The sequence below is a fragment of the Manis pentadactyla genome, chromosome 2 (assembly GCF_030020395.1).
Source record: "Manis pentadactyla isolate mManPen7 chromosome 2, mManPen7.hap1, whole genome shotgun sequence".
NCBI classification, from domain to species: domain Eukaryota; kingdom Metazoa; phylum Chordata; class Mammalia; order Pholidota; family Manidae; genus Manis; species Manis pentadactyla.
The window spans coordinates 184,301,033-184,318,000 of record NC_080020.1 but is presented as its reverse complement, the minus strand read 5'-3'; the positions used below and the strand labels follow the sequence as shown (position 1 = coordinate 184,318,000).

Sequence of the window (16,968 nt, the reverse complement as noted above, 5' to 3'; positions counted from 1 at the left end):
ATAAAGGAGCCATGGACATACAATGGGGAAATGACAGCCTCTTCAACAGCTGGCAAAACTGGACAGCTACATGTAAGATAATGAAACTGGATCACTGTCTAACCCCATACACTAAAGAAAATTTGAAATGGGTCAAAGACCTGAATGTAAATCATGAAACCATAAAACTCTTAGAAAAAAATATAGGCAAAAATCTCTTGGACATAAACATGGGCGACTTCATGAACATCTCTCCCTGGGCAAGGAAAACAAAAGCAAAAATGAAGAAGTGGGACTATATTAAGCTGAAAAGCTTCTGTACAGCAAAGGACACCACCAATAGAACAAAAAGGCATCCTACAGTATGGGAGAATATATTCATAAATGACAGATCCGATAAAGGCTTGACATCCAAAATATATGAAGAGCTCATGCACCTCAACAAACAAAAAGCAAATAATCCAATTAAAAAATGGGGAGAGGAGCTAAACAGACACTTTTCCAAAGAAGAAATTCAGATGGCCAACAGGCACATGAAAAGATGCTCCACATCGGTAATAATCAGAGAAATGCAAATTAAAACCACAATGAGATATCACCTCATACCAGTTAGGATCGCTGCCATCCAAAAGACAAACAACAAATGTTGGTGTGGTTGTGGAGAAAGGGGAACCCTCCTACACTGTTGATGGAAATGTAAACTAGTTCAACCATTGTGGAAAGCAGTATGGACATTCCTCAGAAAGCTCAAAATAGAAATACCATTTGACCCAGGAATTCCACTTCTAGGAATTTACCCTAAGAATGCAGCAGCCCCGTTTGAAAAAGACATATGCACCCCTATGTTTATCGCAGCACTATTTACAATAGCCAAGAAATGAAAGCAACCTAAGTGTCCATCAGTAGATGAATGGACAAAGAAGATGTGGTATATATACACAATGGAATATTATTCAGACATAAGAAGAAAACAAATCCTACCATTTGCAACAATATGGATGGAGCTAGAGGGTATTATGCTCAGTGAAATAAGCCAGGTGGAGAAAGACAAGTACCAAAGATTTCACTCATATGTGGAGTATAAGAACAAAGAAAAAATTGAAGGAACAAAATAGCAGCAGAATCACAGAACCCAAGAATGAACTAACATTTACCAAAGGGAAAGGGACTGGGGAGGATGGGTGGGAAGAGGGATAATGGGGGGAAGGAAAGAAAGGGGGCATTATGATTAACATGTATAATGGGGGGGGCACGGGGAGGGCTGTACAACACAGAGAAGACAAGTAGTGATTCTACAGCGTCTTACTACGCTGGTGGACAGTGACTGTAATGGGGTTTGTGGGGGGGACTTGGTGATGGGGGGAGTCTAGTAAACCTAATGTTCCTCGTGTAATTGTAGATTAATGATACCAAAACATAATAATAATAATAAATATATATATATATTGACATATATAAAAATATGTATAGTTTTTCTTGCTTTTATCAGGACATTTATAAAAAATGTTGGCAGTCATTTATTCCTAGTGGCTTATTGTACATATAGTCTGCATAGAAACATGCTATTTTAACTTTTATTGTATTTTTCAATCAAGATACACTTAATGCAAAATAAGTACACATATTAGGTGTTCGTTTTGATGAGTTTTAATTAATACAATATTACAATATTATATAAACGAAGTAGTCCACTTGGAAAAAGGAATATTACAATATTATGTTGGTTTCAAGTATACAACATAGATTCACATTTTGATGAGTTTTGAAAGTTGTGTAACACTCATATAATCACTTTCTATTATCTTACATTAGTTTTATCTGTCCTTTCACCTACATAATGTGTTTGAGATGCATCCATTTTGTTCCATGCATCAGTAGTGCCTTTTCCTTTTCTTACTGGTGAATAGTATCATGATTTTCTTTTAATTAAAAAAAATTTCCCCAATGATGCTTGCAATTTTTCAAAATCATGAGCTATAACAGAACCTAATTGCCATTTAGATGGACTATGTAGCTACCACTTTCATGTTTTAATAATACTACATTTTACCACCATTTGCATCTACATTTACATAAACTGCAATAATAAGCCACTCACATATATTGTTGAAATGATGAAGCTCTTTTTCTATTCTGGAAATATAATTAACTGTTTTATTATTGCACCAATTCTTCCACAGAATCAAAAGACATTCAAGACTGTCCTTATTTTGTACAGTATTCCAAGTTCAGGCTACAGTCATCACTAGTATTATTTCCCTTGTGTTCTCCAGCAGATTCAACTTCATATTTTAAAGGAATGTAAGGCACTTTTCCAAACATGGCTGTCTTTTTATCCTGTTTTTTTTTTAACATTTAAAAATAATTTATCCAATTTGTAAATATCAAAAACTGTAAACTTACTACCTGTACAAGAATTTCAAAGCAATAAAAATAAAGCCAAAGTATAAACTTAACTATTTCGAAGTAGCAGCAACTAAATAATTAACAAATAAGAATACACAGGGATCCTCCTAAAGGACAGTCTTCCTCGTGATGTGAATTGAACTGGCGAAAATGCTGCAAATATTTCTCAGATGTCACCATGGAAGGAGACCCATTTAACAATGATCATCATGATATCTTAGAACAGTTAGCTTAAACTACTGAGTTTAGAGTGGAACATATTATTAATTTTATAACATTACAGCAACTAAGGCCATATTTCAGCCCTTATCTATATTCATTAAAATTACAAATGCACAAATGCTTTGATCCAACTATTTTACTTCTAGAAATTTATTGCTTGTATATATTCTTCAGGGTAATAGCAAGAAATTAGCACTTACCTTTGGACTAGACACTGTTCTAAATGCTTTACATATATTAATTCACTTAATTCTCATACTCTTATAAGGAAGGTATTATTCCCATTTTACAGATGGGTAGGTATAACCATATGAGTAGGTACCTTATGGATAGGTAATCCTATTTTACAGATGGAGGTTTGGAGAAGTTAAATGGTTTGCCTAGGGTCATACAACCAGTAAGTGCTTATGTATAGGTGACCACAATAAAATGAAGTGAAAGTTAAGGATGGGAATTCTGGCAATCTGATAAGGTTCGGTTCTTTCAGAACCTATACAATATATTAATGAGATGGAATTAAATATGCCGCTCATATACTGATAACATGTCTATAGTGTATTGCTCAGGCATAAGTAAAAATTAATAACCTTATAGCTAGTTATTACTCCCATTTTACAAATGAGAAAATTGAGATTTGGAGAGGTTGAATGATGTGCCTAAGGTCACACAACTAGTAAATGCTAGAACTGGAATTCAAGTCCAGACTCTAATCACTACATGATACTGTCTGTATACTCATCACAGTACTGTATGGTTAAATTAATTACAGTTATTCATCCATTTTTCAGCTGGACTATAATGCAGCTGAAAAAATAATAATGAGGAAGTTCTATATATCCTCATATGGGGCAACTGGCAAGATATATCACTAAGGAAAAAGCCTCGTATATATAGTAAGCTATTGTTTGTGTGAAAACTATGTCAAAAATTCAGAGACCTGAAATTGCATAGAAAGTTTGGGGTATGTGTGTATTTGCCTGAGGGGAAGGTAACTAACTTTCATTACATTTTTTCCCCCAAAATGGTAAGGATCTGACCATAGCATATGAAACAGGAAGAAGAAACTATGGGGAAAGCTTTTTATAAGTCATTAGGTATGATCCCAAACCCAGAATTCATAACATAAATGATGATAAGTTAAGTGGTAGGTTAAGTTCAAACATAGAAAGAAAAATTTCTTTATAGCAAAACAAGCAAAAAAGCCCTACCAAACAAAACACTTTAAAGATATGTAAAGTCAAAAAAGAAAGGGAAAATGTTTGTAAACCATGTATCCCAGATGGACAATTTTTATAAAGCACGCCTACAAACCAATAAGAAAAAGACCATCAACTCAGTAAAATAAAACAGTGAAAGATATAAACATTTTACAGCAAAGTAAACACACACAAAAGGCTTTGAAACATTTGTAAATATTCTCGACCTCACCCATACTAAGAAACCACAGTAAGATACCATTTTTCACCTATCGTCTGGGCAAAGCAATAGAAGATTGAGAACGTGCCTTGTCAGAGTCTGGGGAAACAAGCAGTCCCCAACACTGCTGGTAAAAGTGGAAATCGGTTCAACAGTTATGGAAAGCACTATGTCAATATCAACATTACAAATGCATATTTTCTTTGGCCAACCATTCCACTCCTAGGAACAAGCGTGAAGTGACATATGTACACATTCATTGTGGCATAGTTTGTAATAGCAAAGACTGAAAACAACCTATATGCTCATCAGTAAGAAACTAATCATGACACATTTGAAAACTATGCAGCTACTCCTCCCAAATAAACAGAACTTTTTATATATTAACATGAACACATCTCCAAGATGTATTGTTCAGTGAATAAAACAAGTTGCAAAATAATATGTACCCAATACTACTATCAAGTAAAAGGTCAGAGGAGATATGTATTTGCTGGTGTGTGCAAAGAACATCTGTGGTAGCATTTACAAATGGTAACACTGGTTTTCTCCAAGGACAGGATGATACAGCTGAGGGATTGAGGTAGAGAGGGAACTTCCTTTTCACTATATTCTTTGTGACTTCTGAATTTTGCATCATGAATGTACTATCTATTCAGAACAATGCATTTGTTTTTAATGTCAAGAATCTGTGAATTAATAATTTTCTGTATCTCTTTTACTCTACTTCACCTTTCCCCACGAAACACTGTATTCCTGTGAGATAAATCCACTCTTAGCTGTACTTACCATCATTGAGGGTTTTCAGTAGCCATCAGGACATCCCACTCTTACATTTTATTCTAGCTTAGAGACTAACTGGAGACTCATGAGATCCTCCTGGTGCAGGGGTTCTTAATTGTTTTTATGCTATAAACCCCTTTGGCAGCCTAGTGAAGCCTTTGGACTCCTAAGAAAAAATATATAGGGTTATAAAGAACATCAATCACATTGAAACAGTAATAAAAAGATTTTAAGACATTACTTGTGATATAGGAATACATGTTTATTAATGCACTAAATAAACTATGGTTGGGGGAGTTAATAACTATGGCAATTTTGAAATAGTCACGAACATAAATGAAACTTCAAAGTATCTACAACTGTAATAAGATATGAGACCTATTGCATCAAGCACTCTGTCGGTGTCCTCTTCCTGAAAGTATGTCATAGATCTAAACAGATTGTCCTCTATGCCTTGTTACTCAGCTGCTCATTTGTGGCTTTCTTTTCACCATTATCCTGAGGCATAACTTTGCCACACTCTAGTGTCAATATTCTTTTTTTTTTTTTGTATCCTGTCTTGCTTGTTCCCTTGTTTTGGCAGAACATATCCTCCAGATGTTTCTGAGGGAGACTTTATGGGAGGGAAATTATTTAGATCTTGAATATCCAATATGTCACTATTCTGTCATTCATACTTGACTGATTTGCTGAGTAAAGAGTTCTAGCTTGGAAATAATTTTCTTTCCAAATTTTGGAGACTTCCCAGTGTTACTATTGAGAAGTCCATTCTGATTTTGGATCTTTTTGTGTGACTTATTTTTCTGTCTAGAAATGTGTAGGGTTTTTTTCATTGTCCCAGTATTCTGAAATTTCACAACATATATTGTTAAGCTCTATTTTCATCTCATGAGATGAGTATTTCGTGGTCCTTTCAATCAGCAAATTGATGTCCTTCCATTATGGAAAATTTTCGTGAATCGTTTGATATTTTTCTCCTTCCCTCCATTTTCTCTGTCATGCTACTTGGAATTCATACAACTTTCGAAGTGATCCTCCAGTTTTTTTTGTTTCTTCCCTATTTTCCACATGTTTTGTCTTTTTACTCTCCTTTAGGGAGATTTCCTCAACTTATCTTTCAACTATTAAGTTGTTTCTGCTATTCTTTACTTTTCAAAAGTTGTTTCTTATTCTCTAAATTTACGTATAATATTTCCTTATTTCTTGGTTGCAATAGCTTCTCTTGAGGGAATTGGTGATAGATATCTTGTATGTTTCTTGCCTGTGAATGTTCAGATTCAGTTAATATTCCTGTCTTTAGTAGAATAACCCCCCCAACCAAATTAACAGTGGGACTAAAGGAAGAGTAAATACAAAATGTTCAAGTAGTGGTGAATTCAGATTGTGTTTTCCAAAGCTTACACAATTAAGGGGGAGGCCCACTTTAAGAAAAAAAAACTACAAATATAAAATTACATACAAAAGTGAATATTTATTTGGAATGAGAAAAGAGATAACAATCACAAATTTTAAAAATTTACTACCAAGTGCTCACAAGGATGTAGAGAAATGGAAACCCTCCTACACTGTTGGTGGGAATGTAAATTGGTGCAACTGTTGTGGAAAGCAGTATGGAGGTTCCTCAGAAAACTAAAAATAGAAATACGATTCCACCCAGTAATTCCACTTCTAGGAATTTACCTGAAGAAAACAAAAACTGGTTCAAAAAGATACATGCACCTCCAAGAAAATAGCCAAGATATGGAAGCAACCTAAGTGTCCATCAGTAGATGAATGGATAAAGAAGAGTTGGTACATATACACAATGGAATATTATTCAGCCATAAAACAGAAATAAATCCTCTCATTTACAACAAAATAGATGGATCTAGAGGGCATTATTATGCTCAGTGAAATAAGCCAGGCAGAAAAAGATAAATGCCATATGATTCCACTTATTTGTGAAATAAAAAAACAAAGCAAAACAGAATGAACAATATAGCAGTAAACTCATAGACACTGAAAAGCAACTAGTGGTTATCATGGGGGAGGGGGAAGGGTGGGGATGGGAGAGAGTGAGGGGGATAAACAGCCACAAAAATTCTCAATCATAATAAAAGTTGGTCACAGGGATAAGTAATACAGCATGGAGAATATAGCCAATGATCCTGTAACATCTTTGTATGTTGACAGATAGTAACTGCACACTAGAGGGAGTGAGGATTTAATATATGGGTAACTGTTGAACCTCTGTGTTGTATATTTGAAACCAATATAAGATTGTATAAATAAACATATTACAACTTTAAAAACAAATTTACTACCAACATCACACATACCTAAGATCCCTGAGGGGCCCTGAAACTTCATAAGTTTCACGTTAAATTCTTCTACTTGGAAAGTTAACAGGTGTGGCCTGAATAATGCTGGATTGTTGAAGACCAGCAATCTTCAAATTGGACTACCTGCCCTTTGTGGGTACACAAACACTAGTCACACTTGTCAGGGACACTCTGTAAATACCTTTAAGGGAATCAACTTCAGCATGGACTCTAATCAGTGATCTGCTCCTAAAATGTTTCAGCCATTTGCCTTTAACTCTCACTTCCCTTTAATACATCCCACCTCCCACTTTACAAAAGAAAGTTATACCCCTCACTCATTCTATTACAAATGATGTAAACATTTCCAAGGGACAATTCCAGCTCTATCATCTTTTTTCCCCTTAGAATTTACAAGTGAGAAGGTTGTTAGAATTGTATGTTTATTTAAAATATGAATGCATGTTTATTTGAAATTTTAAAAAATCAGATTCTAAGTCTGATTTGATAATGAGGACTACTAGTAGCTTCCAATTAATATTGTGGACACTGTTAAGTTAAGCTGGCTGTTCCAAAGTCTTGTAAAAAAAATAAAGCACATATACAAATACATTATGCTTAAAAATATATTTTGTGATCATTGTTAAAATCATGATAGAAATATTATACAAAATTTAAATTTGCAAGGTGTATATAACTTTTCAAAGTTATTTGAGGGGAATTTGACCAAAAGCATTGGAAAAACACTATTGCTGAGAATATTAGGGATTTTGAATAGTCATAATCATGAAGGGTTTAAGCAGGGAAATAACAATCAGATTTACATTTGGAAAAGATCCTTTAATGTGCATAGAAATAATGTAGACATTTACAAAAATAGTTTCTAATTTAATAGGTCTGAGATGGAGCCTGAGATTTCCAGGTAATGTGCATACTGTAATTCCCAGACCACATGGAGTAGCAAGGGAGAGAATGAACTGGGGAGGAATATGGTTGAGATGAATTTGAGATCTCTTCTGAAGGTAGACTTGAATAAACTTGATGGTTGGATATGAGTGTAGCAGAGATGTCAAAGATGATTGCCAGGTTTCTTGCAATGAAAACTGAATGAGGGATGTTGGTGTTATTGAGAAAGGGAACACAGAACCAAGTGGTTTGAAATTTTATAGGGGTAGGTGAGCAAAGTTCAGTTTCTGTTAGACTGAGCGTAAGATACGAAGGTATAGGGGCCTGAAAGGTCAAAGTCTGAGCAGATGTAAATTGGAAAAAGCATTTAGGTTGTATTTAAGAGTATATGAGACTATGTGGGTAGATCAAGCAGTGAAAAACAAGACCCATGATCACACCGTGAAGAACCTTTAGCGGGGAGGTTGAAGAGAAATTGCATTTTTCAAACTTGTCTCATGGTTTTCAGCTTCTATATAATGTTTGATGAAAAACAATAGGCTTTCACAGAACCACAGCTGGACTATGTTGTTTGAATGCATATTCTTCAAGATTATTCTGAGTTTTTTTTCCAACACCCCATGGATATTCCAAAACTTGTCACCCTGATAGAGTTTTATCAGATGACTGATGGTCCAGCAACATTCTCAATTTATTTTGCAAAGGCACCTGAAATATTTAAAGCAGTTCATACTTACTAAAACCTATGAATTCTTTCCTTAAGTCATAACTTTACATCTATTAAGTAACTCTGTAGCTATTCAACTCGTTGATTCCACTGACTCCAGGAAACTTATTAATATTAATCAACTTATTTTGTGATGGCTTAATTCAGAAACATTTTGAAAGCTCCTTTAATATAAGCTTCATACAGCTGAGTCATGTAGACAAAATGAAATTGCATCGAGTCATCGAGTATACTTAGCTTTGAAAAACTGAAGCAAACACAACAAATGAATTTATGATTTAGGTGAATATTAACAGATACAATTTATGAAATAACACCATTTCTTACCTTATAACTTCATGCAATTATATAAACAAAATCTGTTTATAAACAAGCTTTTGGGGTTGAGCTTGCACTGGAGTTAACTGGGCTTTTTGCCCAATGTAAACCTGTGGTCTAGAAAAATTTCTTCTTTACCTGGGCTGTCAGGAGCAGAGATTAAGAGACAAAGCATAGCCTAGTCCAGTGCAAGCAATGTAACTAGTCAGCTGAAGCTCTATGGCGTACAAAATGTGTAAATATTATGAAGGCAATTTACTGCACAGCTCCTCAATGAACAAGGATTACTGACAAAAGTGAATATCCTTGAGTATAGCTACTAAAATAAAAAAAATTTTTTGTAGCTATGTATAGATGAACCCAAGCAGTTGTTAATAGTCTACTCTATTTTTAGCATAGCCTCTTGACAACTCACTCACAAACTAGTTGCAAACACTACTAGAAGTGGAGAACTTTCTTCCTATAAGCTAATGACTGGCTATTTCTGCTCTGAGAGTCTTTAAAAAACAAAACAATTTGTAATGCTTAAGGCAACCTAAATGCTAAGTAGGCCAACTTCAAAGCTTAGGACATTGGTCCCACCTGTTAGTGTCCCCGATAAAGCTGAAGATTCAGACTTTGAGGTGGGCTCCGGAACAAAGAATTCTTGTAGACCATCATCAATAGTCTGGAAAACAATGTGAAGTACACCACTTTTCTAAGAGCTGGAATAATAAAAAGGCAAAACATATTTAAGAACAGTTTGCCCTTAACTAATTGGGCATGTTGAACATGTCTGGCCTCATTTTGAGTGTCTGATCTCAGTAGATTGAGATCAATGTGAGGGAAGACTGCAGTTTCTTCTGACATTCTGGATCAGGGACTTCAGTTGGGTAGCAAATACAGAGAAATAATATTCAGGCTGGATCTCTTATGTATGCCCTATTAGGATACAAAAAAGTGTATACCAACTTTTAACATAAAACTGGTCTTGTTCTAATAGGCTAAAGAAGACCTAACTTAGGTGCATGTTGACCCACAATAGGCTCCCAAAATATACACATAGGGTGAGGACAATGGAGGATTTTTGGAAGTGGAGCAAATACTTCTGTATTAGGAAAGAAAAGACCTCATTTACTCAGCAAACTGGAGAAAAGATATTATCTCCCCAAGTTTCCTAATAAGAGGTGAGAGTTTAGGATGAATCAAGAAAGGATGCTACAATTTTAGATTAGCCATTTCATTTTTGCAGTGAAAACAGGCTCCCATATACTTTCCTAACTCTCAGACAAGGGATTTCCCTCTCAACCTAATTTCCCTTCTCCTTTAGGTTTCATTTACAAAGTCTGGATACTAGTTTCAGTAGTTCCTTTTTACTGATCTTGAAAATCAACACAACAGCAATTAGGAACAAAGACAAGCAGTAAATGGTCGTGCTTGCCACCCTTAATATTTTCTTTAAATCATGGACAGTGAAATGACAAAGACAGCTGCCATTAACACAGGGGTGATTTCATTGGCATGATCAGTATTACAATGCTTAGGGAAGACTTCCTTTAATTTTTAAATGGAGTCAACTCCTTTTTGCCCTTTATTTTCACTTAATTTTTGAACTTGTGACTGAGACTGTTTCTTCAATTTACTCCTTCCTCTTTAATACCAATTTTATTCAGAGCAGCAATGCATCCAGCTTTAAAGTCGTCTCAGCTTCTCTTGTTGGGTGGGGCTAGAGATATACATGAAAGCGTTCTCCGAATTTGAGACTCCAAGTCTTACAAACTTAAGACTTCATGGCCCGCCTTGTCCAGAATGCAGAGGTTAACAGCTGGAACTCCTGGAGCTGTATTTGACTTTGGGGTATAATCCAGATGCTGGGGATAGAAAAACCACCCTAAATTGCCAGAATCCAAACAGTATCACTGGCAAACTGCAGACTTCAAATAACAAGTGAAAAATGTAATTAAATCACTTGTTTTTGTATTAAAAAAACCACCTTAAAATGTTCATTTACAAAAATGTCCTTAAATATACAGCAGCCCTCTTTATTGACAGGGGGATATGTACCAGGACCCCTGATGGATGTCTGAAACCAAGGATAGTATCATATCCTGTATGTATAGTTTTTTCCTATACATTCATGTCTATGATAAAGTTTACAAATTAGGCACAGTGAAATTAGTAATAAAATCAGAACTGTAGTAATGTACCATAATATAAATGTGGTGTCTCAAGATATTGTACCATACTCACCATTCTTGTGATGACATGATAAAATGACTACATGATGAGATGAAGTGAGGTGAATGACGCAGCCATTTTGACTGTGTCGCATTAGGCCTTCTGACCCTGACATCAGAAGGATCATGTTTCCTGACCATGGCTGATAAGGACTACAACCTTGGAAAGCAAAACCACAGATAAGCAGGACTACCATACAACAACTTTTGAGAGCTAGTAAGGGTGTACTTCCTAGGACCCCTGGAATTAAATTCTGTATCAAAATGTTAATTAAGTAGGCTCTGAAAGCCAACGTCACCAAGGGTAGGAGGGCTGTCAATCTGAGTAACATGATTTTGAATATAAACTATGCTCAAGTAAGCATGAAAAATGAGATGCTGTTTTTTTAAGATTTAAAAGTAACCAAATACAAATTTTACATAAAAAATGATCACTGAAAACAAAACTCAAATGACTACAAATGCAAAATGCATGAACCTAAATTGGATTCCCATTTAGAAAACACAAGCCATGGAAGACATTCTTAGGAACTGCTGGGGAAACCTGAACATGGCCTAGATGTATTACAGAATTGCTGAGAATTTTCTTAAATTTACCCAGAATGAATCACAGAAATGTAAACACAAAAGATGGTGAGACACAATAGTACTTAATTACCCAAAGAATTATTTATAAATATTTAACTATTATATAAACTAGACATTTTGTCCATCAGCTTCTAGTCACAGCATCAAAATCATTTCATTGACTTAGACAACTGTTCATTTTTATGAACCTTTTTCCATAATGATTTGCCTTCACGTCATAATAGAATCTACTGGTCTAAATCAGACCAGTTAGTTCCTTTAAGTATTCTAATCTCTTTCAAACTACGTCCTTGCCTGTTGGCTTCAAACCACGAAATGTCTGCATCCTAGGTAAGTTTACCAAAGTAGATTTGACTCAAAAGGCCAGCCTGTGAAGACTGACTTCATACTTGGCTTGCTTACTGATTTCAAATGACATAAACTACAAGATGTACCACTTTTTCATGTACCGTCAAGTATGAGATCTATGCAAACTATGAAAACATCAGTTTTCATATGCATGAACTGACTGCCCAGAAGCCTTTCTGAAGTTTCATTTACTCATGTTACCAATTTCTCATTAAGATGGTATTGCTTGGCATCTAGTAGACATTCTTTGATTTATAGCTTACAGGGAACAACCTTGTTTAGGTCCAAAGAAAAACTTGAATGTCTTTTTTCCAAGGAAGCAAGTAATTGTAGCTCTCTCCCCAAAAATGCCATTTCCCTCCTCAGTAACAACTAAGTCCTGCTACTTCTGTGAGCTTGCACACTAACACTATGCTGAAACATCCTTGGAAGACACATTCAAGTATCAACTAAACTGACAAACGCACATAAACACCTATGATTAAGTTCACATGAAGATAAGGTCCATGTCAGCAGTATTCCCTGGCCACTAGAAATTGTTAAATGTCATGATTTGAAGATATACACCAATTTGAGATGCTAGAATGTGTAGACAGAACTGCATCCTAAGCTGGTAAGAAATGGCACCTTAGCAAAGATCTGTCTTTAATTCTCACCACCATACCGGCACTTAGCTTTGTGATCCTCTTTTCCAAATTCAGTACTTGCCCAAGATTCCCCATCTAAAGAGTACCTAGATCAGCATTCACACTTACTATGAAAAACAATTCCAGTTCTTACAACTGTTAACTGAGACACCTTGTTCCAAAAACAGGATCACTATACCAAACATCTGAAATGACTAGTTACCAGTGTTTTGCTGTCAAGTACCTTTAAGTTAGCCCCAATATGATTAACTGTTAGCAACAAATACCCGAGACTTGTGCTATCAGTTTTCTTCTCTACTTCTGGTCATCTCTTTGCTCCCTACTTCACAAAATAACTCTCCACAAGGGATTAGAATATGTAATAGAACAACAGAAAACACCCGATGGCTCTAGTTTATTCTATTTGTGGGTTTTCCTTCAATGTGCCACATTTATATATTTTAAGCCTTGAAGAAGTGATTTTTTGCCTATTGCTACAATTACTTTTATTAATTTTAAGGTACACATTTACTTTTGGCAGTGGTTGAATCCCCAGTTGCCAATGATTTCTAACTCAAAAGTGGACTATCCTGATTTCCAAGCCAAAGTTGGTTTCTTGCAACATCCAGAATTTATCAAGAGTCCAGGGAGTAGATAGATAACAGGGTTGTAGGCAGATTAGCAAATTTTGTATGACATTTGTTAAAACTGGTCATAGTATCCTAAATGAACAGTATGTTCTTTATACAATACTCTGGACATAAACTCTTGGCCAATTCAAAGAAACCTCTTTAAAGATTGTAAGCTAACACCAATAAATAGTAAGAAATGAACCAAAGACTTTTACAAAGCTTAAGTTAAAAATTTTTTTCAATATTCCTCTGAATATTTAAATTCTTACCATTTGCTCTTCTAGAGAAAAAACTGTATTATGCAGGATCATACTCTACTGAAACGAAGGCACATTTGTAAAAGACCAGTAAAATCAGTACAGCAATCAGCTCTTCTCTACGAACATGAAGCACACTTCAAATGCTTCAGTTTTAAGTCTGGGTGAACAGGCTAGTTTAATCCTCTGGAAACAGGTTCACCCAAGTTCATTTCCTTTTTCTAGTCCCTTAGTTCTACCCCTTTTCATGTTTTATAGGCACTCTGCACAAATTTTCCCTTCCTCCCACCTTTCTTAGAGGTAAGACAGCTTCTAAGGGTTACATTTTACAAGAACATCTACAGTGGCTTCCTTCACCTGGAGTTATTCTAAGGCGTATCTTTAATTTTTTACACTTAGCTCCTGACCAGAGGAGACAAGAGGCTCTTTAATTTGCAAATTAAAGGCAGCATGTCACACTGTCATGGGAGGAATTTGTTCCTTGGGAACAGAAGGTTGACTCAAGGAGCATGTTCATTTTACACAATTGCTGTCTTACTCCTAATAACCTTAGAAATATTATCTGTATGTTAACAGGTGTCAACTTTATTTAAAAATGTCACCTAATACCTATACATGACTAACCATTTTCATTAATATAGGAATAATTCTGAGCCAATAAAAGGAAAATAAATGTAAACCAAGTTTATTTTACTTTTTAAGTAGTGTTCTTAAAGCACTACACAGCTTGGTAAACAATGAAAATTAGTATAAGTCATCTCAAAAGCCAGAGTTTTGTTTTGTTTTGTTTTTTAATGAGTTGTTAAAAAGATGCAGCCTATTCTAACAGGATAAATATTTTTAACCATTTCACTTCGAGTTAATGAAGGCTCACAAATGAGCAACACTCCTCATTGAGGAAAACAAAAAGCTGTTGTCGACAAGCGACAGCACACACACACAAAAACAAAAAGAACTGTGTAAAAATAACTAACTTGTGTTCCCATACTGTTTGAAGTTGCTTTACAATGGGATGATATGCACATGATCTTGCTGCAAACCTGCCATACAGACTGGTAATACATGTACTCTAGACAAACGATTCAGTCCAAGAGGTGCTAACTTCAGACAATGCAGCACTATAATCCTCTTAAACAATGCAATTTGTTTTACTCATTATCTTTTCTTCTAGGCTGAAATACAGGCTAGAAAGAAAATGCACCCTAATTAAAATTGGTATTGTTTACAGGAAAAACTGTATAATTTTGCATTAGAATTTACAAGTATGTTTAAATCAAATTTGCCTTCTCCCCCCATCCCAGCCACAAAATGGGCATGAAGTAAAATTTTAAAAAATGCCTTAATTTTCAACTTCATGCAAACTAAATAATGATGACCAAAACAAAAGCTTAATTAAACAATGGAAGAATATTTCACAGAAAATTTCTTATACAAAAAACACATAAGAAAAAGGGCCACTAGGTGACATTTTAATTTACAAATTGGCATCATTTTGGTCGACAAATATCCAGATGCTGTTTTCTTCTGCTAACAGTTGGCAGAGGAAAAAAAAGCAACATGACTTCTGATTTTAATCACACATTTCTTCTGGAATTTCATGTGGATTAAGGATGCCAGGGACAGACATTTGAAGTTTATGTTTCTCTTCCTGAGCCTGTCGAAGGGCTGTTTCTCTTTCTTCCAAAAACAGGTCAGATGTATCTTCACCTGCAAACTCCTATGAAAACGGATAGTTGAAAAAGCAACATAGTAGTGAGTTTCAATTTTGGAAAATAAACTGCCTTTGGGGGGGAAAAAAAAGATACACACTTCCTTATTGATGAATTTGGGTTATGATAGTTTATTGATATAATTCCATGTAGCTGAAGTAAAAACCAAAGTTGTTAGGTGAAAAAAAGATAGAGGGAGTAGTGGTAACAAAAAAGGCATACTGTGATGGCACATATAAAATAAACTTCCTAAGATATCTAACGCTCTTTCTACTAAGATCAATGATCAAGTTTAGCTATATTATCACTGTCTTAACAGCTGTGTTTTGGATGATTTTCATTCTCCTTTGCATTCTAGTTTACGAATTAATATTGTACACTTAGCTGACATATTTACAATTAAAAAAAAGTTTGTATTTTGGAGGAAAAAAACCCAAATGTATTATGTGACCAATTGTTATTTAATGATCATGGATATCGAACTATGTATGGGTTTTCAGTTTTGAATTTCTTTAAAGTAAGATACAAGAAAAAAATACCTCTTCCGTAAGTTTGAATGGAACACTGTACTAGCAGTAGAAATTAAGTTGGTATTTGCTAATTGTCATGGTTCCCTAAAATAACAAAATGCACATAAAATCCCAAAAGGAACTAGTTCTCACACCTATTCCACTCCGGAAAAATGCCTGCAGGATTCAATCACAATATTGCAATAGACATTTAAATCATCTATAATGAAGCACACTAATAACAAGCTTCCAAGCAACATTTCAAACCTTCTCTTCTTGGCCTTAATTTAGATTTTCATTCTAGAAATACTACAGACTAGTAGTAAGACTGTACATTTAAAAAGCCCACTCATTTTGCATTACAGAGAAAGTAGTTAATTCTACAATGCAACAACTAAATCATATTCAGTCTTAATTCTGCAACTCCACGTAAAATACATACCTTTATTTGTACTAGGAAATCCCTAAGATGTTCCTTGAAAGCTGGAATATCCTGATTTAAGCTGAAAAGCCCTGTCACAAACAGCTTTACTTGAGCACTGCAAATTAAAAACACAGTGATTAAATAATCACATCTTTTCAAATTAAAAATTCTAAGTTTATTAAAAGGTATATTTACTCTTGTAGATGAGGGAATGCAGATTTAAGGAGATTAGCCACATATTCTTGAATAAACATTTGGTTGTTAACTGGATTTCCAGGATTTAATGGTGTACTTATTTTTCCTTCTTCAACCAAATTAAACATATATGCAAGTATTGACGCATGCATTGTCAAACCTGTAGATAAAGAACATTATTATAAACTCCAAGTTGTAATAACTGAAAAACTAACATTTTTATGGCTTTAAATTCTTACCAGCAGTATGTGAGGTGTCTGTCACAACAGAAAAGATATGCTGAAGAATATCACAAAAATAAGTCTGATAGAAACTCTGAGCTGCAGCTTCTTCTTGTGCAACATTTTGTAAGAGTGTAAAAAGTATCTGTAAGCCTAAAACACACCGAAAACGTTATTGGACTATTA

At 34.8% G+C, this 16,968-nt stretch overlaps 1 protein-coding gene across 2 annotated transcripts in view; it reads right to left on the bottom strand.

Annotated features, from left to right (window-relative positions):
* Window positions 1-14,393: 14,393 nt before the first annotated feature.
* The window catches only part of XPO1 (exportin 1), a 39,685-nt gene continuing 37,110 nt past the window's right edge, over window positions 14,394-16,968 (bottom strand). For both annotated transcript variants that reach the window (XM_057497166.1, XM_057497167.1), the window contains 4 exons: window positions 16,801-16,935; window positions 16,562-16,721; window positions 16,385-16,481; window positions 14,394-15,441 (listed from right to left, as the gene is read on the bottom strand). In XM_057497166.1, the coding sequence (XP_057353149.1) occupies window positions 15,295-15,441; window positions 16,385-16,481; window positions 16,562-16,721; window positions 16,801-16,935 (539 nt within the window). In that variant the 3' untranslated portion in view covers window positions 14,394-15,294. The remainder of the gene's footprint in view (window positions 15,442-16,384; window positions 16,482-16,561; window positions 16,722-16,800; window positions 16,936-16,968) is intronic.